The sequence below is a fragment of the Lonchura striata genome, chromosome 7 (assembly GCF_050655825.1).
Source record: "Lonchura striata isolate lonStrDom1 chromosome 7, ASM5065582v1, whole genome shotgun sequence".
NCBI lineage: Eukaryota > Metazoa > Chordata > Aves > Passeriformes > Estrildidae > Lonchura > Lonchura striata.
In genome coordinates this window covers 35,736,855-35,763,805 of record NC_140709.1, presented here as the reverse complement: position 1 = coordinate 35,763,805, position 26,951 = coordinate 35,736,855, and the positions used below count along the sequence as shown (strand labels likewise).

At 45.2% G+C, this 26,951-nt stretch overlaps 1 protein-coding gene across 7 annotated transcripts in view; it reads left to right on the top strand.

Annotated features, from left to right (window-relative positions):
* Window positions 1-961: 961 nt before the first annotated feature.
* The window catches only part of FN1 (fibronectin 1), a 51,571-nt gene continuing 25,581 nt past the window's right edge, over window positions 962-26,951 (top strand). For all 7 annotated transcript variants that reach the window (XM_085585492.1, XM_021537221.3, XM_077785194.2 and 4 more), the window contains exons 1-20: window positions 962-1,214; window positions 1,439-1,567; window positions 3,017-3,154; window positions 4,973-5,104; window positions 5,225-5,362; window positions 7,736-7,894; window positions 9,308-9,508; window positions 9,965-10,144; window positions 11,579-11,755; window positions 12,201-12,353; window positions 14,190-14,318; window positions 15,791-15,934; window positions 17,649-17,770; window positions 18,977-19,154; window positions 19,276-19,452; window positions 20,994-21,122; window positions 21,245-21,334; window positions 21,872-22,066; window positions 23,369-23,641; window positions 26,567-26,833. In XM_085585492.1, coding sequence (XP_085441618.1) covers window positions 1,058-1,214; window positions 1,439-1,567; window positions 3,017-3,154; window positions 4,973-5,104; window positions 5,225-5,362; window positions 7,736-7,894; window positions 9,308-9,508; window positions 9,965-10,144; window positions 11,579-11,755; window positions 12,201-12,353; window positions 14,190-14,318; window positions 15,791-15,934; window positions 17,649-17,770; window positions 18,977-19,154; window positions 19,276-19,452; window positions 20,994-21,122; window positions 21,245-21,334; window positions 21,872-22,066; window positions 23,369-23,641; window positions 26,567-26,833 — 3,268 coding nt within the window. In that variant the 5' untranslated portion in view covers window positions 962-1,057. The remainder of the gene's footprint in view (window positions 1,215-1,438; window positions 1,568-3,016; window positions 3,155-4,972; window positions 5,105-5,224; window positions 5,363-7,735; window positions 7,895-9,307; window positions 9,509-9,964; window positions 10,145-11,578; window positions 11,756-12,200; window positions 12,354-14,189; window positions 14,319-15,790; window positions 15,935-17,648; window positions 17,771-18,976; window positions 19,155-19,275; window positions 19,453-20,993; window positions 21,123-21,244; window positions 21,335-21,871; window positions 22,067-23,368; window positions 23,642-26,566; window positions 26,834-26,951) is intronic.

Here is a 26,951-nt window from a genome sequence, read left to right as displayed (position 1 = left end):
GCATGCTGAAGAAGTCTTATGGAAAGCTGTGGATATTCACCTTAAAGATGTCTGGAAACAATGTACGCTACTTCACTCTCAGGTTTGTCTGAAGAGTTGCTTTTATACATCAGGAACTGCAGCAGACTTTTTAGGTTAACAATCCCTTTGCCAAGACAAAATATGTGTGAGAAGCATGAAACACAACCTTCCTGTATGGTCTGAACTTGGGTGCTGGTCGAGGCACCGTACCAGAATGGGGCATGCACTGTGCTTTGTTCACTGGCAGCCTGAGAGCCACACTTACTGTTCACACTCTCTGCTCTCTGCTTTGCAGTATTCCTTCAAACTAGGGAAAAGAAACACCTCCAGAGCAGCAGAGATGCCCATGGGAAGAAGAGAGATGGAAGAGGTTGACAAAATTTGTGTACAGCGAGGTTACATTAGGGCATCACGTTGAAGAACCCTTCTACTTAATAAAGGTTCAACACCTAGTATTTCTTTCACCTTTTTTTTTTTTCTCAGAGTTGATTTTAGACAGCAAGAAATAAAGTCAGACAAAGAAGGTGCTAAATTTATTTTGAATGGAATGCAATGACACCGATTTTCCAAGTGAGGTGTGAAAGCTTTTAACCTTGAGCTCTCAGCACTAGATAAAACATAACTCAGGGTTGCTATTTCCCACCCGTATGTTACACTTCACCTTCTCCCCTGTGCAGAACACTACTCCTCCTCAACGGAGCAGTATCCGCTTACAGGCAGCGCTGCTCCACGGGAAAAAAAGAAAAGTTTGCCTCTCCCCTCAAAAAAAGCCATTTTGTTCAGCCAGATGTTTTACAAAATGGCACGGCCGCTGTGCCTGAGGGGGGCCGGGCCTCCCACCCCGGCGGGGCTCGGCGGGGCGGTGGCGGCCCCCGCCCGGCCCCCGGCGGCGCCGAGGCCAATGGGCGCTGGGGCGGCGGCGGCCGCCTCCTCCCGCCCAGCCCGCCCTATATAGCGCCGGGCAGCGGCGCCGTGCCGTCCGTCGGGCTGTCCGTGCCGAGCCGTGCCGAGCCGTGCCGAGCCCAGCCGTGCCAGGATGCCGGGCCGCACCGTGTGGCGGCTGGCGCTGCTCGCCCTCTGCCTGGGGGCCGCGGCGGCGGGGGGACAGCGCCGCGGAGCCGGCGGCAAGAGCCGGCGGCAGGCGCAGACCCAAACCACCTCGCTGCCGCAGGGCACCGCCGCGCAGGGAAAGCGTGAGTACCGCCCGCGGGCAGGGCAGGGCGCGGGGCTTGGCACGGCGCGCCGGTGGCCTCGGGGCGCTTTGTCTGACCCCCGCGCTCGCCCGCAGCCGCCCCTCGGCTCGGCGGACCCGCACACGTGTGCGCCCCGCGCCCCGTCCCTCCCGGCTGCTGCCCTCGGTAACGCCGAACTTTGCTTTCTTTCCCCCTCTGTAACCCCACTCCTCCTCTTCCCCCAGAGACCTGCTATGACAATGGACGGTACTATCAGATAAACCAGCAGTGGGAGCGCACTTACCTGGGAAACACTCTGGTCTGTACCTGCTACGGTGGGAGCCGAGGGTTCAACTGCGAGAGCAAGCCCGAACGTAAGTTGGTGGCCCCTTTTGTCTGCGTCGAGACCCCAGCGCTTTTGGTGCCGAGTAAGCCAAGCCTTGTACGAGTTAGGGCTGGCAGCCCGGGTTTTCCACTGAAGTTTGGTACTTAGGGTCAGTAATGGGATCTACACTCAATTACACTGAAGATCTGGCTTGGGATTTTAAGAAATGCTTTTCATTAGCGATGGGCCTGCCACCAGAACCCTGAGCCAAACATCGCTCATCTCTCTGGAGGATTGGATCTAAACATTAATTTTGGAGCCAACCTCTTCTTTATAATGAACTGAACTGACTCCTGGACTCGCATGGGGAAGTTCAAATCTGGAGTCACTTTGCAGCTCTGGCTCTGCTCTGATTGCTTCACCCCAACTTTTCATAGCTGTGCAGTGTCGTCAGCTTGTTTAAAAATATTTCAACTTACAACTTTCCACAGCGTCCCGGCCATGCTGTGAGCTTTCTATAATTGAGTGTAAAATGAGATTGTTTAGTCTGTGCAGAAAAAGTTTAGGGAACAGAAAGAAGTTTAAATGCAAGGTCTGCTGGAGGATGTGTCTCTCCAGGATTCGGTGTAGTTCAGTTTATCAGATGCAATCTATCTCTATTGGTCTGAAGCCACTGGTTTGCCATAATTCCTTTATGTTGCTCTGGAGATAGAAGAGATGAAAATCTGGTTCCTGGCTGACGGTGTTCATGTAAGACAGATGTGAGCATCTCAGCCATCTGTTCTGTGAGGTTTGTGTGCTGCCTGGCTCACGACTGGAGTACTCTAAGGAGTCCCCTTACCCCATAAAAGAGGGTTCAATGTACTTTCCCTTCCCCTGCAGAGATTCCCAAGTTTTACAATTTTGAAATCCAACAGGAAGGTTTCCTTATGACACAATGAACTTTATCTGCCCAGCAGTGAAGAAAATTGTTCTGCTTCACATCTTGAGTCTGGTGGCAGCACTGATGTTCTGGATTCACTCACCTATGCATGAGTATGAGCAATACACAAGCAGTGAAATTTGCTGTTGACTTTGGTGGGACTGCTGCAGAATTTGGGATTAATCTACTCCATTTTTGCTAAGTCAGAGCAAGGAGGATTAGCATGACAAAGCACACAGTTTCCAGGGGTTGTTTGCTCCCTCCTGTCTTCCCTACTGTTGGCTTCAAACAGCTGGGATTGATGCTTTAAGGCATGCCTGCCATGTGCAACTTGTGGTTCCCTGAGGGAGGGAAGAAGAGGTTATTGAGCATCATGGGGCCCTTGAGGGGGCAAATTTCACCCAACTTCTTCTCTGCGGTTTTGTCCCATGAGGAAAGAGGAGGCTGATAGGCATTTTTCCCCAGGAAAAAAGGAGTATCTGTGTGAGGAGGCAAGGAATGTGTTTCCATTGATTGTACGTGTTACTGGTGTGGTTGCATGAAGCTGATTATTTAATTTTTTTTTCTCCCTCATAGCTGAAGAGACCTGCTTTGACAAATACACTGGATCCACTTACCGGGTCGGGGAGACCTATGAGCGCCCCAAGGACTCCATGATCTGGGACTGTACTTGCATTGGAGCTGGACGTGGGAGAATCAGCTGCACCATTGCCAGTATGTAACTAAGAGCCTCTTCCTAGAGCTATTGTTCCTTAGTGTCATATTTTCCACAGCAATTTACACACTATTCCCAGTGCCTGTTAGCTACAGTTGCATGGGGTTTAGTCCAAGGCTCACTAAAGCTTTGAAATTAAAAGTCCCTGCCCCATGTACATATATTTGCACAACCAAACTCCTCTTTTGTTTAAGAGGTCAAGTGCTATGTGAGGAAACATAGGCCAAAAATTACTGTTAGTGTCCAGCCATACAGGCTAGTAAGTTACTATGTACAAGAGTGTGTGGTACATCTTCACAGATGCAAGTATAAAAGTAGTTTTTTGACTGGAGATAGTCTGCTCTGGAGCTGATGGGTCAAAATAACACTGTCAGCATTAGTGGGACTACTCAGAATAAATGATAATAAGTGAATGCCACCTGATAGCCAATCCTTCATCCTCCAAAAACATCATTGAACTTGTCTCAGGGGGAACTGGGATTTGATATCCAGACAGCAGCTTAACATGTTCTGTAACTCCTTTTTCACTAGCCTGACCCATACTTTCCTCTTGCTCTTCCCTCTCTTCCCTTGGTCCTTTCTCCCCAGCTCCTGTTTCATGTCTCTGTCTGGAAATCCTTTCCTTATTGAGTCACTGAATTGTTCACAATTTCCCCTTAGTTCATAATTGGACTTTCTGTGAGCACAGAGGAAGATTGCTGTGTGTCAGGATTTCTAGACTGAGATTTCAAAGTCTCTGAGGTACCTTTTGAGAAAAGTCTTGCTGTTAAAAGTATCTAGTTTCTTGCTTAAGACACACATGCAGACCCTAGTAGTGTTGCCACAGAGGACTCTGAAACCAGCCATCATTGTAGCATGGGAAAAAAACAATGCATTGAATCTAACAAGTAATGCTGGAGCCCTTCTGAATTTAATGGCACTTTATTGGGCAGGGATGCTAAGTGTTGTAAGAAAAAGAGTCAGTAAGGAAATTGTGAGTGTAAGAGCAGCCTTGTTTCCTCATCATCAGCCTGGTTTAGAGCTCACTGGAGAGTCTCACTGACTGCAACTGGCTTTGAATCAATCTTCAGAGCTCTGAGATTCCCTGCTTTCACAAATGAGCCCACAAAACATTTTACTGGCTCTTAATAAATGATGGGATGTGGGTGTTTTCTTCTTTCTTTTTTTTCCTTGGATTCTTCTAAAGAAACAAACCCTATGTTTGCAAACTGCCCTGTACCATGCTGCCCTCCCTCAGCCTGGGCTGCCTCAGCGCTGTGGGGCACTGAGGAATCTGCCTTTCTGGGAAAAGCTTTCCAAACCCCAAAAAGAGGTCTGATTTCCCACTGGGCTGTCACACCAAGCACCTCCTTATCCTCTACGTGCTGTCCTGGCCACCATGTCCCTCATGAGTGGCCGCAGAGAAGCCCAAGTGGCATTGCCTCGAAGGAGATGGAGGCAAACCCTCTCTCGCCAGCCCTCAGCCTGAGAGCAAGGTGTGAGGTAGAAACAGGACCTCATCGCTCCCTGGCATTCCCTTTTTCACCAGCCAGACTTCGGCTGGGGTTTGGAGCAGGAGAAGTTAGCTGAGGGATGAGGACAGGGCCTGGGAAGTGCAGAAAATGGAGGGCGCCAATGGAAAAAGCTGGGAGCCAGTGGGAAATGGTGAGCGCCACTTTACAGGCTGATGTCCCCCCTCGTTCTCCTCAGTGTCCCTCCTCCGTGCTGCCCCTTACCCCGGCTGACTCCCTTTGCCCCTGGCCAGATCCCCTTACCTTGTTGCCACCATGCCATCCCCGGCGTGTCCCTCACCTCGGCTCCCCTGCCTGCCCCCACAGACCGCTGCCATGAGGGCGGCCAGTCCTACAAGATCGGCGACACGTGGCGCCGGCCGCACGAGACGGGCGGCTACATGCTGGAGTGCGTGTGCCTGGGCAACGGCAAGGGCGAGTGGACCTGCAAGCCCGTGGGTAAGCGGCTCCTTCCCCCTCAGCGCAGTCAGGGCGCGTGGGCCCTTTCTCCTTGTCTTCCCCGAGGTGTCCCTGCGTGGGAAGGCTCTGGGTGGGCTCTGATCCACTTTTCCCTCGCAGCCGAGCGATGCTACGACAACACGGCGGGGACGTCCTATGTGGTGGGAGAGACGTGGGAGAAGCCCTACCAGGGCTGGATGATGGTGGACTGCACCTGCCTCGGTGAGGGCAGCGGCCGCATCACCTGCACCTCCAGAAGTAAGTGCCAGCCTGGCAGCTGCCAGCTGCTCTGCTTTGTTTAGCTTACTTATTGTTTTATTTTCTTACTTACTTTTCATCCTGCATGGGAAAGGAAGGTTATTCCTTCCTCTGCCCTGTGCAAGTAACAGTGGTTTGAGAGGGATGGCCGTCCCCTGGGAAGTGGCAGGAAGCAGAGGAGGGGAGGGGGCCTGTGTGGTGCTCCAGTCACCGTTCGCACTCTGGGAACACTCAAGGGTGCCTGGATTCTTTGGGGATATAATCTCACGGAGAGAGAAATGTTTAAGGAATCTGTATGTCAGCTGAGCCACAGCCAGGCATCTCCCAGGAAGTCAGGGAAATGGCTTGGCCCACAAAATGGCAGAGCATTTAGCTTAGGATGCTTATTTCTGTGCTTTCGAGGAGCCTTCTGAGGGACAGTCGAGTGGTTTTTAAGTTAAAAACCCTTTACAACAGCTGGATCTGTAAGATTAAAACATTTTCTTACTTCTTTCTCTCTATTACTGTTTCATTTATTTGCTAGCTAAACTAGGGTTTGTTTTGCCTGCTCTCCCATCTCACCTATCACTTTTCCCACACCATGTCCTGCTCCAGCAGCACAGGTGGTTTTTTTTCAAAATGTTTTTGCATCATTGAGGGACATTACCATAAATACTCCATTTTATTTGTATTTGCAGAGCAAACAGGACTTTTAAAACCTAAAATCTTGCTTGTTTATTGACCTTCTGTTCCAGTCCTTTTAGCTCCACCACAGAGCTTACTTCTGTCTCAGGTTTATACCAGCTGCCTCAAGAAAATTTAACTTTGTACCTTACGCCTTGGTTTTGCAAGGTTTGAGAAACTCTTCTGTAGCCTTTCAATTGCCTCATATTCAGTTGCCTTGGGGCACACAAATAATAGATTTTTGCTGATGTAAACAGCAGACCTGATGATTTAAAAAGCAGTAAAGAATAAGACACTAAGGAGGGTTGAGAGTAAAATGGAAGATCTGGTGACACTTGGTCAAGAAATAAGCTATAAAAATCAACCCAGCCTTGACACTAATAAGTCTGTTAAAGACATGTGGGAAAAAAATCATTAGCTGTTAAATGGGAATGAATAAAACAGAATGTGTTGTTTGTGAATTTTGGAGGACTTATTATTAATAAAATGCATTTGGCAGTAGCTTTCTTTCCATAACTCGAGTCTGTGCTGTTGTATCATGGGGGAAATTGCAATATAAGGAGCTGTTCATTTTTCATTTTGATTTTTCAATTACATTTGAATAGAGAAATTCAAATTTATGTATATAAAATGATACCTCTAGCCCACAAAATGGCATTACACTTCAAGTGTGTGCTGCTGTTATGTATCTTTTATGGCAAGTATTTTCCAGAATCACAGTTGGTTGCTTCAGTGACATTTCATCTTTTCATTGGGAAGTGTGTCCATTAGATGCATTTTTTTCCCATTTGCAAAATTGTATGATGAATACCTTACCAATTTACCATACTTCTGGCAAATGCTCAATTTCTGGTCATTCTAGCAGTGTGAGTCAGTAACATGTTTTCTACATTCACATTATATCCCATGTGCTCTCTCAGTGGCAATCTGGCTTAATGCATATGTCCTTCCACAGTTCTTCATAAATCCATGTTCATTGATCCATGATTATATTTGAACCACGGTATCGGTTTTCCCTTGAATTAGAAGATAAAATGTTGTAGTGGAAGAAGAACTAGTTAATCCATGTGGATCTGGCATCCAGACAAAAGTAGTTTGTTGTGCTGTCCTTTGAACCCATTTGCTCAATTCACTGGGGGCTGTGGGTTATTAAAGAGATTTAGAAAGTCCTGGTATTACTTGAGCAGCTTGGATTTACTTCACTGCAGCTTCATGCAGGTTTCTTTTGAAAGAAATGGGATTTTATGTGTTGCCCTCAAACAGGTTTTAGTCCCTTCCAGATGAGAGAGAACCCTGAACTTGAACTGTGCCCTTTGTATAGTATTAAATGACCAAGCTGCAAAGACCTGTGTTTTTTTCTTAAAAGAAAAAAAGGGTCATTAAAACAAGTTTAGCTTTAGAGGTGTGTGCTAGACAGAATGGAGTTAGAATGGCTTTAAAAAGTAGCTTATTTTGACAATGGCTGCAAAGTGAAAGCACAGTTCTGGAAATGAATGAAAATCTTTCCTTAGGCTAAAGCACCAGGATTTTGGGATGCTCTCAGTCTGTGCAGACTTTAGTGCATGTCGGAATTGCAGCAGTGAGCTCCAGAGAATTAGGTGGGCCTTTTAAATTCAGGCTTTGAAGGATGAGCTTGGTTTGAATAAGTTGGCTGTCGAGTGCTGGAGCTGCCCAGTGCAGGCTCAGCTGAGAGTCACATTCCTCACACAGATCGCTGCAATGACCACGACACCAAGACTTCCTACAGGATTGGAGACACCTGGAGCAAGAAGGATAACCGTGGGAACCTGCTGCAGTGTGTCTGCACTGGCAACGGCAGAGGCGAATGGAAGTGTGAGAGACACACGTCCCTGCACACCACCAGCACTGGTAAGTGGGACATCGTGCCATGGAACGTTGGGAAGGGGAAGAGGAATAGCGCATTTTGGCATGCTAGGACTTGGAGTTGAGTTGTTCCATCCTAATTCAAGTATTTCAGAGTCTTGTCTGGGAAAGATCAGCAGCAGAGAGGGTCAGAGTTCAGAAGATGCTCCTTGTTTGTGCGTGTGGAGATAAGATTAATTGGAACCTTGCTTCCATGCACAAATGGGGCTGGCACATACAGATGGGATTGCCTGCACAATCACAGGGCAGTAAATCACATTTAGGGCCCTCCATCCACAGGAGCTATCTTTGTCTTGGGAGCATGGCTCTCCAAGTTAATGTTTGAACTTCATGTATTCGCCTCAGGGTAGCTTTCTTGAAATGTCCCTTATTTAAACCCCACTGAGACCATCTGGTTTCTTTGACATGATAAATACACCTACTAATGACTGAGCTTTAAAAACCCAAAAATGTCAAAGAATGTATACAATGCTGTTTAATGTGTACATGACATAGCTTGTAATTTCGGTATGAAATATTGCCTAGTTTATGGGTAGCATATTTTTTGTGCCCAAGGTTTAAATCTTCAGCTCCTAAATTCTTTTTTTGTCATTTTAAGGATCTAGGTTTCTTATCAGTGAGTGCAATGTAGAACTTCTATTTTCCTGCAGTGCCTGCACTAGATTTTTTTCTTGGTAAATGACCTTTAACTGTTTGGTACCATCAGGTTAACTTAAAACTCTCAGAAGATCTAAACTTCAAAATGTGTAACACTTCAAGGATGTCAGTATTTTCAAGGGTTTGTGTTATTACTTCCCCTATTTCAGCAGAGCTGATTTTGTGGAGATGCCTGTGGGAATCATTAGCAAAATTTTATATGATGTAGACAACAACAAGCCTCTTTGTCTCAGTATTATTCCAAATCAAAATGTGCTAAAAACTTTGATTCAAAATTTAAAAATTGCTGAGTAAAAGAATCCATTTTAAGTTTATTCTTCTTGTTTATCAATGAAAAAATCAAAATTAATCCTTTTTGCATTATTGCCTTACTTCCTTGGTAATTTTTATTCTCTTGTCAATGATCTTGATTTTTCTATTCTACATTTCCTTCAACTAATTTTTTTCCCAAAAAAAATCTGTTTTCTAAAGAATTGTATGAAAAAGTGTTTCTAAATGCTTTCTAAAGCGACTCTACAGAATTGGAAGCCAGAGGCTGTCATTAGCAGAGAGGGGGAGTCATTCTTCTAATTTTGAAATTTGCTAAATGGAATAATTAAGCCGCATTTTGGGAAGCTTAAGAGTGCCGTGCCTTCTGTCTGATGGAGTGCCTGAGGTTTTATTATCCCAGCATTTAATGGCAGCCTTCTGTTGCTGAGTTTTGAGTGCCACATGTCCCTTCTGTGCCACGTTGTGCTGCAGGCTCTGGCTCCCCCAGCATCACGAACGTGCAGACAGCGCTGTACCAGCCCCAGCCGCAGCAGCCGCAGCCCCAGCCCTACGGCCAGTGCATCACGGACAACGGTGTCATCTACTCGGTGGGCATGCAGTGGCTCAAGACACAGGGTAGCCAGCAAATGCTGTGCACCTGCCTGGGCAACGGAGTCAGCTGCCAGGAGATAGGTATGAGTTGCTGTGAGGTCTCTAGGACTGTTCTGTGGCTTAATTTCCAAGTAGACTCCTTCGTGTGCGTGTCAGAAATGTCCACTGAAGAAGACATACTGGAGAAGGGTGCAAGAGGGAAAGAAATGGTTTGGTTATTTGAAGCCTTGTTGTTTAGGGCAGAAACATTTCCCAGTGAGCTATTTATAACCTGCTGAGGGGAAACAGTGCCCTTGGGGAGCAGCATTAATAACTTTATTCAAATGGAGCTGCAATAATATATGTTTGGAAAAGAATGTGAGAGAATGCCACAGCTATGGAGCTGTCTGTTGGTGTGTATTGGCCCAGATCCATGGCAGTCAGTGTGGGTTCCCAGCAGCCAGCAACTTGGCCTGGAGGGGCTGTTGCTGTTTTGGAGCCCTGAAATTTGGGGATTGCTTTAAGCTGTAGTCTAATGCTGTGATTTTCTTTTTGAAGCCGTGACCCAAACGTATGGTGGCAATTCTGATGGAGAGCCCTGTGTCCTGCCTTTCACCTATGATGGAAGGACTTTCTATTCCTGCACCACCGAAGGCCGCACAGATGGGCACTTCTGGTGCAGCACCACTTCCAACTTTGAGCAGGACAGGAGATACTCCTTCTGTACCGAGCAGAATGGTGAGCTCTTCTCACAGGCTCTTCACATGCATGTGACCCTGATGGAGGTATGGAGGAAGGAGCAGAGGACACAGGAACAGGCTGCCTGACCAATTCCAGCAGCCTGGAAGGACTCAAGGCAGCAAGGCAGTGCTGTAGATGGAGGGCTGCCTGATGACAGAGTACTTGTATGCTCCTGGTGTCTTTGGAGGGTGCTACAGATGTCCTATTCTCTGTGATGAACTTAGAGCAGGAGTACCTGATCATGGTGGAGCTTTGGCCCAAAGGATGCTTGCTTATCTCTGGCTTTGCTCGGGTGAACTGCTTCAAGCAATGCCCATATTAGGCTGCAAAGAAAGGATGTCCATGGAGTACATTTTGTGCAGTCCTGTCACTCCCTCCATCCTGGCTGTCTAGCCAGGCTGCCATATATAGCAGTGATCTTGTGATTTGTGGTCACTGATCAGGATTTGGGGCATGACTAAGGCATCAGCATTCCCTGTTGTCTGTGGATGGTCAGTGTTCACAGCACAGATCTATCTACCTTTGTGGTTGCATGTCGTGAGTGTCTGTCAGACATGCATGGAGCAGTGTCTGTCCAAGCAGCTTCTTGGGATCTGACCTTGGAATGAATATTTCATGTTCCCACATGAAAATACTGCTTCTTACACTGCGTAGACACTTTCTTTAAAATTCTGTTCTACTTTGGTTGTTTTTTCCTGATAAGAGTCAAGCCTTTTTCTGCAGGGCATAAATACTTTATTTTTTAAAAAATAAACTAACCCCCCCAAAAAAACACCCAAACACTGTCCCTGTCCATTAATATGATCATGTTTCAGAGAGGCTTCTTGTGATACACTTTGGAAAGAGAAATGTGTTATAGAAAAATCTCAGTAAATATCTTGTTGTTCTCCAATATTTGTAAAGCAGAGTTGCTCAAGAGGTGATTAGTTCAGGTAGATTACAGCCCTCTTTCTACTGCTGCTTGCAAAACATGAAGCTTCCTGCCTGCAGGGAGGTTTTGGCTTGTCCTGTTGTACATAACTGAGCCGTAACCCTTTCCTGATGGTGAAGGCTTCCCTTAGAGCTGAAGGGCACCACTGGGAAATAGCTTCAGAGATAATACAGGTATGCTGAGAGCTGTGAGTTTATTTCATTCCTTAGGCCTTGAGAGAAGGCATCCTCAAAGCTACTTCCCAAGCACAGTAAGCTTTGGTTTTCCCTGTTTCCTGGGAATTCCCATGGCTGGCTCTACAGCTCGTTTCAGAGCAAAGCTTGAACTGAACTGACCTTATGCAAAGCTTATGTTTCCACATCTGAATTAATTAAAGCCAAGAAAAAGGCCTGTGGATTATATACAGGGCACATGTGGGGAAAAAGTAGTGCTAGTGGTTTGTTTTCCAAGCTCTTCCGTGCAGGCTGAATTTGCATCTGTTCTCTTCATTTTTCATACAGTTTTGGTCCAGACACGTGGTGGCAATTCCAATGGTGCTCTGTGCCACTTCCCCTTCCTGTATAACAACCGCAACTACACCGACTGTACTTCTGAGGGACGGAGGGACAACATGAAGTGGTGTGGAACCACTGAGAACTACGATGCTGACCAGAAGTTTGGGTTCTGCCCCATGGCTGGTAAGGCTGAGAGCCATAAAGGGGTTATGAAGCACCTGTATGTGGTTCTTTGAGCTGGAAAGGGAAGATCTCTCTGTTGTTGGTGATGTTGTACTGATGACTTCTAATGAGCTGAGTCTCAGCCCAAAGTCCTTGAAGGCATTTCTGAAGTTCTGTTTTGTCCTTTTTTCCCCTCATTATCTACCTCTAGCAGAGATTTAGGCAGTGCCAGGAGAAGGCAATTTTCATTGCTTCTTTGCTACAAGCCAATGATAGGCATGTTCTTCAGCTGGTGCAAACTGGTGTAGATCTGCTGGAGAACCTAAATTGGAGTGTGTGCCTAAAATTTCCTTGTTAAGATGCAGAAACCATTAGCTGATGTGAAGGGGCATTGCAAATGGTCTCAGTCCTCAAGATCTTGTCAGTTCTGGCCTCATGAATATCCTCTTGCTTTCTTCTCACCCAGCTCATGAAGAAATCTGCACAACCAATGATGGTGTCATGTACCGTGTTGGGGACCAGTGGGATAAGCAGCATGACATGGGCCACATGATGAGATGTACTTGTGTAGGAAATGGCCGTGGAGAATGGACCTGCATTGCCTATTCACAGCTCAGAGGTACTGATTTTCATGTTGATACCACCACTTCAGTCTAAGTGGGAGGTGGGAGAAATTGGTAATCTTTGCTGTCATTGTGGGCTTGAGTCCACACTTAAGAGCTGTGGATTACTCTTTGGAGTAGGAAGTGGATTAGAGCAGCTGTGAAGTTCTTGTCTTGTTTATGTGCTGGAAAAGTATATTCCAGCCTTTACAGGCTCTCAAGCAGAAGCAAACCTTGATTGTCTTGGTTGTGGTATCCCTCCTTTCTTTAGTCTACATTTAGGTATTGGCAGCACTGTGACTTTACATAGAGCTCAGTATAGGCACCTCCCTGCCTCAGGAACAGACGAAACTCCAGACTTGTCTGAAGTTTGAAAGCAGAGCTGTTGTGTTTTATTGTTCTGCAGTGAAATGTTCAATTCCTCTGTGCTGGATTAGCCTTTTGCTGGCTAATCTATATGAAAAGCTGGCAGGAAAACACGGAGATTACTCTTATTTATTTACTCATTTGTGTGAGTGGTCCAAGTGGAGAAGTACTTAAGCAACACCAAAAAAAGACTTAAAAGCACAGACATTTGATCATCCTGCAGCTAGCTCACAGCATTGGCTTCATGTCTGGAAAAGGCAGGGGGGTTGTTGTCAAGAGGCCAAGAAAGGACTCTTTAATACCACTGCTGAAGTGGGATATAATTTATAGGGAAAGGCTCACTCAAGGGCTTTGGAAGGGGTTTTTTAATGTGTTCCCTTCAGTGTGAAAGACACTGCTCAAAGTTCTGGTCTGTGCAAGTCCTGTTTCCACTTCCACAGCTAGTTCTCTGCAGTTCCATTCTGGAGATGAAGTGGTCTTACTTGCTGAGGAGAGGGAAGAGGTGCTTTGTTTTTTCAAAAGGCAAAGGTTATCTGAGTAGAGCTGTTGAAACACAGCAGCCAGACCTTGGTGCCTGCAGGAGAGTCTGAGTGCTCCTTGGTTTATCCAGATGCTGTGCCCATGGTGTGGGAAAATACCATGGGGAACAAAATCATGGGAATCGTGGACTCACTTCCCCAAGGACAGCTGGTCCAGGATTGACTCCAGACCTGAACTTGGGTCTCTTGGGTCCCACTTAACAAAACAACTTGCTTCTAGGCTTGTTTTCATGTTTGTTTTGTCTTTCTGCTCCTTGATGTGATTTAGGAGTTCTGGGCCGGCTTTAGGATGGCTTTAGGAATTCTGGGCCAGATCCCAGATGGACATTGAACCTAACAGAGTGATAACCATTGTACTACAGCATGGAGTCTGGTTACTGTGTTATGAGGGAAGAGTAGACTGGTGGGCACCAACAGCATCTTGTGTCTGTAAAAGGTCTGCCTCTGCCTTCAGATTACTACAGAGGGTAGCAGAGATACCCAGCAGCATAACATCATTAAGATGGCTGTACTTGATTGCATCTTCATAAATTTGGAACAGCCCTTTTCTCCTTGTGTAGTTGCAGTGGTTTGAGGCTGGAGAGTTTCAGCTGAGATGTTCCTCAGAGATGGTCGAAGAGTCAGTGTGATGCTTTAGATTTTTGTTCACATGTGGAATCTGTCTGAAGGAGCAACAAGGCAGTTCTGTAGCTGGATTGTGTCCTACAGACCTCTTTACTGCAAGTGTTGCTTATTTGTACAGTGCTGATAGATGAACTCGGAAGCAGGGCTGTGTGTGCAGCACTGTGAGTGTCACAGACTACAGAAAGGAGGGCTCCTTTCTGGCTTGGATGGAGCTGGTCATGGTCAGTCTATGTGCTGATCAAGCAGAGGGAATAATGTTCCAGGCAGAGGGGTTCTGTCTCAATGCTTAGACCTATTGCTGATAAACTCTACTCTCTCCCCCAGACCAGTGCATTGTGGATGGCATCACCTACGACGTGAACCAGACCTTCCACAAGCGCCATGATGAGGGGCACATGCTGAACTGCACCTGCTTTGGCCAGGGCCGGGGGAGATGGAAGTGTGATCCTGTTGGTGAGTCACCAGCTGTCCCCACTTGCCACACACCCTTTGTGGCTCTGTACAAACTGGCTGTAGTATGGAGAAACTGGTGTGTGAGTTTGGGCCCAGTCTTTGTCCACTTTCTGTCCTGAATTGTACAAAAACAAAAGTAAAAGCAGCTCTGCATTTGCTGGAGGGTAAGTGAAAGGGCATTTGTTAATTTAGGACATGTGCTTGGATTATCACACCTGCCACAGAAGAACCACGACTGTGGCAAGCATATGTTGTAAAATATAACAGGTTGTGGTAGCAGGGCAGTTAGCCTCAGGCTGTGGTGATTTGGCTGGATTCTGGTATCTCAGCTGTCAGCTTAGCAGGGCTCTCAGCCTGAACACTGATAAAACATGCAGCTGGGCCCTGATGCTAGGATCAGTTTTCTTACCTTTCTCTATCCTAAAATCTTTGAGAGTTTTCTCCCTGAACTGAGGAAGGAGCACTAGTGTATGTTAACTTACCTTGGACTGAATTGATTTTTTGGCTGCCCTTTGTTCTAGCAAAGAGAAAGCTCAGGATGAGAACACATGTTAATAGGGCTCTGGAGGTTAGTTAAAACCATCAAGATTCTCTGCAGGAATGAGATTTCATGTCTTCTTCCCCCCCACTTCCCTAGCAGACCTTGACTGGAAGATATGACCTGGTTCTTTGGTTTGCAATTACTAAGTCAAAGAGAGCTTCAAGCTATTGCCAAGAAAATCTATTAGAAATTACTAGTTGTGAAGCTCTGCTTTATTCACAGTAGTATCTGTACATGTTTGCTCAAGGAACGTAGATTGTGAAGCTCCTGAAAATTACTAGTTTGAAGGAAGGGGTGGGGGGATGATTTCAGCTATCTGTATAAGTGCAATTAAAGTTTTAATTTTGTTGGCTCTCTAAACCAAGTTCTTATTTATCCAAGAAAACAATGCTAGTAGTCACTGAAAATTTCTGTAGAGCCAGGCATATATGCCGTTGTCAGAGTAGAAAGTGTGCTGAAGTGCTGCACTGTGCTGTATTTCAGGATCTGTCCCCCTTTGGTTTATACAATGGTAAATCTGGAAAGATTCTGCTGGAAATAAAAGCATTCTGGGAACTATTAAAACATAAATGAATTGTGCTGAAGGCAGGAGGAATTTTTGCCTTTGATCTCTTTGAGAAGCAACATGGTTTAACTTTGGATGAGAGATGAACTCAATTGGCCAGGGCAGAATTGAGCTCCAGAGTGGATGGAATTCTTTCTAGAAGATAGAACCTACTGAAATGCATCAGAGCTGAATTAGCCCCCTAATATCCAACTTAATACATGCAGTGCTGTATTAACAACCTTGATTTGAGACTCAAGTTCTGTTGCCACTTTATGTACCTATATTTGCAAATAAACATCAGTGCTGCATTTCCTTGTGCAAAAGTCTTTTGGGACTTTTTTGTAGCTGTTTCACTGTGGTGAACTGTCCCTCTTGTGCCCTCAGACCAGTGCCAGGACTCAGAAACCCGCACCTTCTACCAAATTGGAGACTCCTGGGAGAAGTATGTCCATGGGGTCAGATACCAGTGCTACTGCTATGGTCGTGGGATTGGAGAATGGCATTGCCAGCCTCTGCAGACCTACCCAGGTAAGAAGCCCAGCAGAAAATGAACTCATCTGCTGAGTTGAGACATGAGGGAGGTCAGCTTTCCACCCCTCACCTGTTCAGGTTTCTGTACCTAATGCCTTCTGGTTTCCTTTTAAAACAAAGACACAAGCAGGTGTCAGAGGTTTATAAAGAGGGGCTCAAGCTTTTGCAGCTATTCCTGAGGGCGGGGTTATTTCAGAGGATCACCCTCAGAGCTCACAAGAGCTTGGGTTTACATTGCTTCTTGGTATTTAGTGATATCACAAGTGTAATCTTTAGCTTATATTTCCTGAAACTCACATATAGTTCTTCCTTTTTCGCTCATTACAGAAGCAAAAATCCATCATGGAACAAAATGTTTTTCCTGATCATTGCCCCAAAGAAATTAAATATTTGAACTCTTGTTTGTCCAAGCAATTCCAGGAACTCTATATAGGGATGGGCAATGCCTGTTTGTTGCTCAGCTTCAGTTCCCCGAACAGAATATAAAGGGGAACCTCTCTACTTGCCTGTTTAAGGTTGCAGCTGCCACTGCCTTAATCTGAATAAGATGAAGTATTAAAGCTTGCTGAGCTTCATTTACTCCTGTTGGACTGCCTAAACATCTCCCTGAGCTATGTGAAATATGCATGCCTCCAGCCTGGAGACCAGGGCTCAAGGCTGCTTTAGACATAAGAGTAACTGAAAATGTGTAAATAAACCAAATCTAATGTTTCTGAATGTAGATTTGGGTTAGGTGAGCGTTGAAATTTTCTGCCTGTGGGCACAGGTTTGTTTTTCTAGAAATCCTGTTAAATGGGAACAAGTATATATATTACATGGATGTCCAAATAAATTGTTATTAGAAATGTTGGGAATGGGGTGAGGGTGTAGGTATTTCATGGCTAAAACACTTTCCTGTAGATTCCAGGGATCTCTTTGCTGAGATTTTCTGAGAACAGAAATAAGGACAGTGCTGCTGCATGTTCAGTGACACCTCCCCAGTGAGGCCAGAAGGGACTGAAAGGATAACTATAGGCTCATAAAACCTGTCCTCCTCTATTGGAGAGCTTGTTGGAGGAAATAGGCCTGAGCCTGACCCAGCTAAATGCAATCAGTAGTCTTAAGCATTAGAGTGCTGCAGAACTTGTGTTTTCATCAGTTCATAGGCCTGTTTTGTCTCAGGACTTCCACCTACCCTTCTGATGTGATTTGTGTGTGGAAGAAAAGTCTCACTATCTGTGGAGTCCTCTGCAGAGTCATGAAAATTCAGTGTTTCAAATGAACTGATTAAGAAATTAAGTAAAATAGTAGATGATTAGTGTGTATTTTCAGGGTGTATTCAGTGTCAGATCAGAATTTTTCCCTCACCATGCTGCATGATTAAACTTGGATTTGGCAGATGGTTTTTATCAGCTTCCCTGCTGCCATTGCAGGAGATATTAATGAAGAAAATAATTATTTGCTGAGAAGTTCCCCCATCTCTTTGAACAGCAAAACTTTGCCTTGCAGACTTTTTCTATACTAGACCTTTCCCATTTTCCAGTTCAGTGGTAGCTTACAAAAAATGGACGTTAACTTCCCCACAGAATTTACTGGTTTTCTAGGTAGCAATGAAGGATTAAGGATAGAAAGAAAATAGAACTGATTTCCCATGTATAGAAATAGTGAGTCATGCAAATTTCTTGCTTTTTGATGACTCCACAACATTAAAACCAGCAATTCTTTTTTTTAGGCTCAGCTGGACCTGTTCAGGTGATCATCACAGAGAGTACAAATCAGCCAAACTCCCACCCCATCCAGTGGAATGCTCCTGAACGATCTCACATCACCCAGTACATCTTGCGCTGGAGACCTGTGAGTGCCACATTTGTCATCATTTGTTCCTCAAGAGCACTTTATTTGGCTTTTTGTGGTGTCTGAAAGAAGTGGCTGACACAATTTCGGTAAACTTGAGTTGCTTATTCAGTGTCTTTGTCCTCTTGAGGTCAACAGCTACTCTTGAGCATCAAGGAGAGCCAGTGCTGTATAAACACTTGAAGTTTTCTTGCCCAAACTTCACTGGTTGCTGTGCTCATAAAGTATTTTATTAAACAAAGCACTAGTACAGCAAGTGGACAAGTTTATATCCTTCCATACTGTAGGAATATAAATCCTTGTGGAAGCTTCTTCATCCAAATAAATACTGTGTATATCCAGAAACTACTGGGAAACATTTTATTCTAGTAATGTGGAGGTAAAAATGACTAGGATATGAAGTCATAAACAGCTTAGTCTAGGATTAAATAAACAGTCACTCCCATCTTTTCCAAAGTCTAAACCAAAACTGGTTAACCACAGCTTGTTGGCTGGTTCCTCTGTGAGCAGTGATTTGATTTAACCAACACAGATGAGCTGTCTTCCAGCTCCCCTGAGTACAGCTTCACAGAAGACCACTTAATGATTAAGAGCATTAGTATCTCAATGCTGCCTGTTATTAAGAGAACAATAAAGGCCCTGATCCAAAGCCATTCAAGGCACTCAAGACTTTTTACTGATTTCAGTGTATCTTGGATGAAGGCCTGAATGAAATGGACTTTAAAGCACTGGAGTACAAACCTCAGAGGATGGAGCATTATTTTAAAGCTTCCCATAGAGTTCAAACACAGGGTAGAAGTGAAGAACCTCTCTGTATATTGTTTTCAGATGATGGCTTAGTGTATTATTATGAACAAGCTTCAAAAGTATCTTTTCCAGGCACTACTTCATGCCTTACTGTGCTTTTAGTGAAGGAATGAGTTGAATTTATAACAAATAATGCCCCTTTTAAATGGCAAAGTTCATAGCTAGGTTGTTTTTAGTTTACCCATGTAAGACCTAATAACTCAATGCCATTGGTCCTGCTTCTTGGCATACTTTTCTCATCTCCTTTGAGTTGATTCTGTCTGTGCATTAAAGCCATTCAGGTCATACCTGTGTTTGAATATTACAGTGAGTAGTGACCACACAGCAGGTTAGGTCACTAGACTGCCCTGCTTGCAGCCTAGGGAGTCTCTCACTGTCTGAATGTCCTTTTTCTTGCAGAAAAACTCAGGAAGGCAGTGGAAGGAAGCCACTATCCCTGGCCACAGAAACTCCTACACCATCTCAGGCCTGAAGCCTGGTGTGATTTATGAGGGACAGCTCATCAGTGTCCAGCAGTATGGCCACAAAGAAGTCACCCGCTTTGATTTTACCACCACCAGCACCACAGCAGTGACAAGTGAGTTGAGCAGGGGGACATCCAGGAAAACCTCATTTCCTTCACCCATGTCCTAGCTTTGTGCATCCCAGTGAACACAAAAGTGATGTTTAATGCAACCTCTCTCTCCCCCCTCTTGTAGGCAACACTGTTTCAGGAGAGACAACTCTTCTTCCTCCCGTGGTTGCTACTTCAGAATCTGTCACTGAAATCACATCCAACAGCTTTGTTGTCTCCTGGGTTTCTGCTTCTGACACCGTTTCTGGATTCCGTGTTGAGTATGAGCTGAGCGAGGAGGGTGATGAGCCACAGTACCTTGGTGAGACAATACTGGAGTGTGCCAGACCAAAGCATTGCTCACAGCCAGGGCATCACTGCTTTGTGGCAGTCAGTAGAGCTGGTGTCAACAGTGAACATCTCCCTGTCTTTCAGTAGGATTCAGTTAGGATATGAGAGTAGCAGGAGCAGATCAGATCAAAAACTCACTTAGTTCATTGTCTTTTCTCCATTACTAGCTGGAAGAGAACAAGGCAAGTAAATAGCAATATTCCCTCAGAATACTGTACCCAAATTCTCCAGAGGAAAACTGCCTGAGTCAGGAGTAGTGGATGAGTTATTACTCTGAGTAGATAGAATTATTTTTATCTCCATGAATTTACTCAGTTTTTTTCCTTTTATAATCATGTAAAGTTACTGGCTTCTCACTGAAATGAGCATCAGATGAGAAGAGAACCAAATCTGTTTTTTTTTTTTTAACCTGCCTCCTGGATAATTTCCTTTGGCATACCTTTGTCCTTCTCCAGAGAGAACTCTTTCTGAAATGTCCTCTCATAGCTGCTTATCTCATGGATATCTCATGTTCCAGTCTGCTGTGTCAGTTTTGTTTGGATCAGATCTTCCTCATCTCTGATAATAAGGCAATTTAGCTGAGCTGGGAAGCTGGTTAAAGGCGCTGGACTCAGACACAGGAACTGAAACTTTTTCCAGTGTTTACTGTAGAGCCCATGGCACCACTACGTGTAATTTCATTTTAACTTCTTTTTCCTAATTTCCTGTATAAACAGTGGTAATACCAATATCTCACCTCAAGCATTTGAAGTTATAATAGTTACTGGGACATGAGTGTGGTAGAAGAACATGACAAAAAGAACAGCAGTCTCCTGACCTAATAATTCTTCCTAGAATCTTGCTCCCCTAAACTCATGGGTTTGCACACTGAGCAGAAGTGGCTCTTGTGGGGACTGCCAGCATTGTCACCACTTTTCTTTCTGCCCAGACAGCTGAGCTGTGCTGTGAAGCAGCTCCTGAGCTTGTCTGTCTGCAGACAGAGGTTTACAGGCAGATTGAAAGGCAATCCCCAGTTTCCCCTAAGATGCTTGGCTTCAGTCTGGTCAGCAAGGAGCTGCTTCTTGGGGAGTTTTCTACATCTGGCATGTAGGTGGACATCTGGGAAAAGGGAAAGAAGTTCACCAGCCCTCATAATGTCATTCTTCTTCACTCATGAGTCAGTGTTTCCACATAACCTACTGATGTGAAAGTTTTTCCATACATTTCTCTACTGAAAGTTCAACAGTCAGGGTATGAAATGAGTATTCAGCTGAGATGGCTACAATGTGCAGGGGCTGCTGCTCAAGCTGCCCTGCAGTATCCCACATCAAGCCTTGCTGTCCTTGGTTGCAGGTCCCAGATCTCCACACAGCTCTTCTGAGGTGAATCAAATGTGTTGCAGAGAAACTGTTGTTTTATTGCAGGAAGACTGTACTTAGCCCAGATTAGAACAGCCTTCTCAATTATTTAGTTTGGAGAGAAGGCAAGAAGATGGAATTGCTAAAACAAATTTTTCTCTCCTGCCTTCCTCAGATCTTCCAAGCACAGCCACTTCTGTCAACATCCCTGACTTGCTTCCTGGTCGCAAGTATATTGTTAATGTCTACCAGATTTCTGAAGAAGGAGAGCAGAATCTGATCCTGTCTACTTCACAGACTACAGGTATGTGTGGTTGGCTGTTGCTGCACTTCAAAAGCTGTTAGAAATCTGTTACTGTTTGCTCAAGAATTTTTTGTTACCTCTTACCCTCACACTTGCTGTTCTCCTGTGTTTGTCTTAAACAGCTCCTGATGCACCACCTGACCACACAGTGGAAAGTGTGGATGACACATCCATTGTCATCAGCTGGAGCAGACCACAGGCTCCAATCACAGGTTTGTCCACTTGGAATGCACTTATTCTGCATTATTGGTAGAATCTGAAATGTAGGTGAAAAAGAAAATTAAATATAACTCTGGGACAAAGGTGGTGCAAAATTCTGCCTGGTCAGAGAGACCAGCTGGAAAGCACATGGGCAGTTTAGCATTTCCTTGGCTTCAGTGGCTGAACCAAGCAATGCAGAAGGCTGGATGTAAAACAATTCCTTCAGGATTTGTGTTAAATAAAAACAAGCCCTGCGACCTTATATTTGTATCTGTCATCCAGACCATCCTATAATGAGCATGAGAACAGTACAGGCCTAAATCCACATGTCAGACCTCAGAGATTCTAACCCAGGTCAGATTGTGCCTTGGAAGGTGGTGTGAGTGTGTGGTCTGTAGATGGGACGTGAGCACAGGCAGGCCACAGGTCCTGCTGAAGTTCAAGACTATTTTTATCAAAGCTCAGCAGGGAGATCAGTTCAGCCCTCATTTCTAGCATTCTTTGTGCTTACTGTTTGTGCTGAGGATTACATATTTATCTTGCTTCAGGCTACAGGATTGTCTATGTACCCTCTGTGGAGGGCAGCAGCACAGAGCTCAATCTGCCTGACACTGCCACCTCTGTGACACTCAGTGACCTGATGCCAGGGGTTCAGTACAACATCAGCATCTATGCTGTGGAAGAAAACCAGGAGAGCACTCCTGTCTTCATCCAGCAGGAAACCACTGGGGTCCCACGCACAGGTAATGCTCATCTTCTGGGTTTCAGTCACTGAGATTTCTGTTGGTAGCTAAGGGAGTGCTTAAATGAACTCAGTTCTGGTTTTGTGGGTTTGACTTGGAAGTTTCACTGGTATTGAAGTTATGTAGTAAAATCATACTTACTAACACAGTCAAGACACCACACTGCATTAAGAGGGTTATCATTCCAGGGATTGGACTGCAGGCAGGTCTTGCATTGTCTGAAGAAGAGAGATCAATTTCCCAATTTATCTTACAGGGATTCTGCTAAGAAATCCTCTGAAGTGCCTGGTGTATCATTTTGACCCAGCACTTGGCTTGCAGGTGTTCAGGGTTATGTACTCAGACACCACAACAGATATTCAGATAGTTCACCTGACTTTTCCCTCTCCCTTCCAGTCCTACCCATTATTTTCCTTTGCAGTCAGTGGGGATAGGAGATTGCTCAGCATTGACTGATGTGCCAAAACAACACTGTAGGATCTAAACTTGAGGCACTCAGTATTTAAATAACTTCTGGTTTCAGGGTTCTTTAGTTATCCAGTTGGACTGAGTAACCAAACCAAAAGAAGGGATAGTGAAAGAATTGGGATTTGATGTGGTAAGCAGTGGAATTTCATGGTCTTGCAAGTTGCAAGCACGTGTTTGCAAATGGGAATTTACCAGGAATGAACTCAGCTCAATGATTTTACGGTTTGGCATCTGCATCTTCCAAAAATGTGCACTGGTTAACCTTAGGGCACTATCAGTCCTAGTCTCAAGGAACTTAATTTAAACACAGGAATTCAAGGGTACAGTACTGTGGCCCAGCACTGAGGGAACTGCATTTTGCATTTGACTATAGTAAGGCCAGATCAGCCCCTGAACTTGTTTAATTATAAAAGGTGGATTTCAAGTTAATCACAGACATTCAGAACATGCTGTGGGTTTTTAAAATCCTCTCTTTTAATTTTAGAAGGAGGTTACTGTTTCCAACCCCTGGAGTACTTTTTTTCCCCTCAGGCTTTGGTTCTGCATATACGTGAAGTTCTGTAGCATATTACATCTGGTTTTTCAGTCACAGAAAGATACCTTCTGAAGACATAGTATGCTTTAAAGTAGATTGTGATGTTTAGAATTGTAGTCTGCTTGTCTGGGAATGTGTGTAGGCATGTTTACAGTGAGGTTACCTTGACTGTTTAATTTGGTAAATATTCTTGGGCAAGTCGTTGTTCTTGCAAAATTCACTCTTTTTTTCCATCCGTGGAAACCTATAACTTCTGCTAAGGACTCCCTCTGACAATTGTTGTACCCCTGTGTTTTCAGATGAAGTGCCTTCCCCCAGAGATCTGCAGTTTGTGGAGGTTTCTGACATCAAGATCACCATCATGTGGACCCCACCCCAGAGCCAAGTGTCCGGCTATCGGGTGGAGGTGATCCCTGTCAACCGCCCTGGCCAGCATGGCCAGAGACTGCCCATCACCAGGAGCTCTTTTGCTGAAGTCATTGACCTGATCCCAGGAACAACCTATCTCTTCAAGATCTTTGCTGTAAACCAGGGCAGGGAGAGCAAACCTTTGACTGGAGAGCAAACCACCAGTAAGTGTCTTTCCTCTGTGCTTTTTTCAGCCTTTTGAAGTGTGGATTTCTCTGTTGCTTGGAGAAATGTATAAACAGAGCACTTGAAGTGCAACAGTTCTAGCCCAGGAGGTATCCCATCAGTAGGATGACAGGGCTGGGAATTCGTTCATTCTAACAATGATCTCTTCAGCAGATTTATCCTCCTCCAGGGCTTTCCAATGGGAGTTTAAGTCTCATGGTGCTTTAAAACAATTTTGTATGGCTGGAATTCAACTTTTTTATTACTGACTGAGAATTGATGGACCCTGCAGTTCTTTTACAGCACAGATCACAGCCTGTGATTTTTATATTTTTTTTCTTTTGCTGGTACCTTAGGGCAAATTTCAGTATGACTTAGAAGCCTTGCTGAGATTTCTCTGAAAGTCCCCATCTCCCTTCTGACAGCTCCATACCTATCTGGTTCCCCTGGCAGCAGTAGCAGTTGTGCCTGCACATGCAAGGAAGGATCATGCATGATTCCTCAGAACCTGATTGCTAATGATCTAGTGGCAGTGCAGCACCTCACCAGAGTGAGGAGAAATGCACTTTGTCAGGCATTGCTTTTTGCTTTGCAACAGGGCAGAGAAGAGAGAGGAGCAGTGGCTGGGCAAGATGTAGGTTTTCAGATGGAAGAATGTGTTTTATCTGGGTGGTTATCTCCATTTTTGATTAAGGAGGAGCAGATCAGACAGAACACAGGACATAGTTTGATCAGGTCCTGTTTATTGGGCAATAGAAGGGTGAGTGGGTATTTGTGATGTTCTTTGGCTGGGTCACTTTATTCAAAGGGACAAAATTCAGCTATGTGCATCTGCTGCTCTCCTGATGCTTTTCAGTAAATAAGACCAACTTCTGAGAACCCAGCCTGGCTCTTAGTAATATGAGAGGGAAGGAAATGGGATAATCAGCTGAATATAGCCATGCTGTTTGAGGAATATCTATATTTCCATCCATAAAGTTATGAGCAATGAATAGTGCCTGTCCCTTGATTGTGCAGGGAGAATGGGATCCTTATGTCCATCCTTTGCCATAAGTGTCTAATTTGAGCACAGCACAGATGGTGTGAGCACCCTCCCTGCTCTTTCAAGCGAGGCTTTCAAAAGCAAGGATGCGACTTAAGAATCTGAACTCTCTTGGAAGCGTTTAGAACAAGAAGGGCTCAGTTCCCAGCTAGATCTGTAATTTTTTGTGGTTGTTTTGAGGAGCCTGGGCTAGGTGTAGGGTTCCTCTGAAACTCCACAGAGGTGTACATTGGAGTATAGACATTTAATTCAGACAGCACAGTGCCCGTCACAAATGTCTGGAATCATTTTCCATAGGCTGTGATCATCCGCTTAACTGCTTTGCCTAAACCACATTGCAGAAACTATTCACATAAATTGCATCCTGTAATCGAAAGTCCTGGGAAACAGAAATCATTCAGGGTTCCCAAGGAAAACTCTGCAGCAAAAGTCTCTTCCCACGGTGTAAATGTGATTCTCTTTTTGGCCTTCCGTTAAAAAGCAGTCTACAAATAAACTCCAAGTGTGTGTGTGTGGCTTTTTAATCTTCCCCTTTTTCCTCTAGTATGGGGAGAGGAAGTGATAAAAGCCTAATAGAGCTGGCAAATTAAATTGTGCAGAAAGGAACTGACTTTAGGCTACACATTTTAGGAAGATACGATCTCTGTCAGATGAGACTTAGCCCAGTTCTAAAGTTCCAGCAGGGGATAAACTTGACTTTCAGCCTGTAGGTTGGAGATGGGCTTAAGCAGGGTTACACTCACCCTTTTTCTATTTGAATTCTCCCCAGTTTTTTCCAGGAGTGGAAGAAGGAAGGCCTCACTTCCTTTTTCCTTCCTTCTCAAAAAATGGGAGAAAACAAGAAGAACAAAACCATTCTCCTGCTGAATCACTGGGAGAGTGATGAAACATTAGATTTTTTTGCCAAAATATTACTTCTCCAGAAGGAGAAAAAAACATTTGCCAGCAAAAAAGAGCACTGATGAAACCTCATTGCTGTTAATTTCAACATCTGGTTAGAACCTAGAAAAAGTGGGGAGACTTGCCATGTGAACTCCTTGCTGCAGCCAGTGCTACCCTGCCTGCTGTGGGGGCAAATTACCCTCCAGAGCCTCACCTTGCCTCAGCCAGAGGTGGTGACATCTCCACCAGTCACTGTGGCTCCAGTGAAGGAGCTGAGCTGCCTCAGCCTCTTGTTTATGTAGTTATCTGGGTTATCAGCTTCAGCAGCTTCCCAGGGGCACTGATAAAAAGGGGAGGAAACTTGCTAAGAGCTGTTCCCTGAGTCCCCGGGGAGAGATGAGCATGCTTGGAATTGCTGGATGGTCGGTTCCATGGTGTGAATATTTTTAAGTAGATCTAGGAGCTGGTTTTCTGCAGAAAGTTGCTGACTATTACTTATTTTGACATTTGAATGACAAAGTAGGGATGGCTTATTTTGGGAAGGGATTTTGAGAGGACTGGGCAAGGATTTAAAAGAATAAATCTTTTTCATGGAAAAGGGCTAAAATTAGGTTTCCGTGCTTACACTGACAAGTCTAAACCAAGCTGGTTTTTAAAAAATGCTCAGAGCTCATGAGAAACTGTTGAAATTCCTGAGTGTGTTGGGGTCAACCTTTAGGCTGCCTTCCCCATGGGATGCAGAGATGGCAGCAACCCAAAACATTGCAGCCTGGAGTGCTCAGGTCTGCCTGTCTTGGTGTATTAATTGATGGCACTGAGGCATGGATGTAGAAGTGAAACAACTTTCCAGCTCTCTCAGGGTCCCACCTTCTCTCTTCCCTTCTGCTGCCCTCACACAATACATCAGAAACACAGGCCCAGTGCACACCATGGTTTGGAAGTGGGGGTGAGGTGGAGATTGAGCTGGGAAGCTGATGGGTGTTCTGCTTTGCCTCCCCAGAGCTCGATGCCCCCACCAACCTGCGGTTCCTCAACACCACGGAGCACTCGGTGCTGGTGCTGTGGACGCGGCCCCGCGCCGTGATCACGGGCTACAAGCTGACAGCAGGGCCCACCAGAGGAGGGCAGCCCCGCACCTACAACGTGGGACCCTCTGCCACCAAGTACCTCCTGAGGAACCTGCAGCCTGGCACCGAGTACACCGTGTACCTTGTGGCGGTTAAAGGCGACCTGCAGAGCAACAGGGAGACCGGGGTCTTCACCACCTGTGAGTGAGACGCACACACACATCACAGTCTCCTTTTGTACCATGGCCCTTCTTCAGAACTTGTGCTGAAAGTGCCTATTGTGAGTTAGAGAGGCAGCCTTTTGAAGTAGCATTCCAG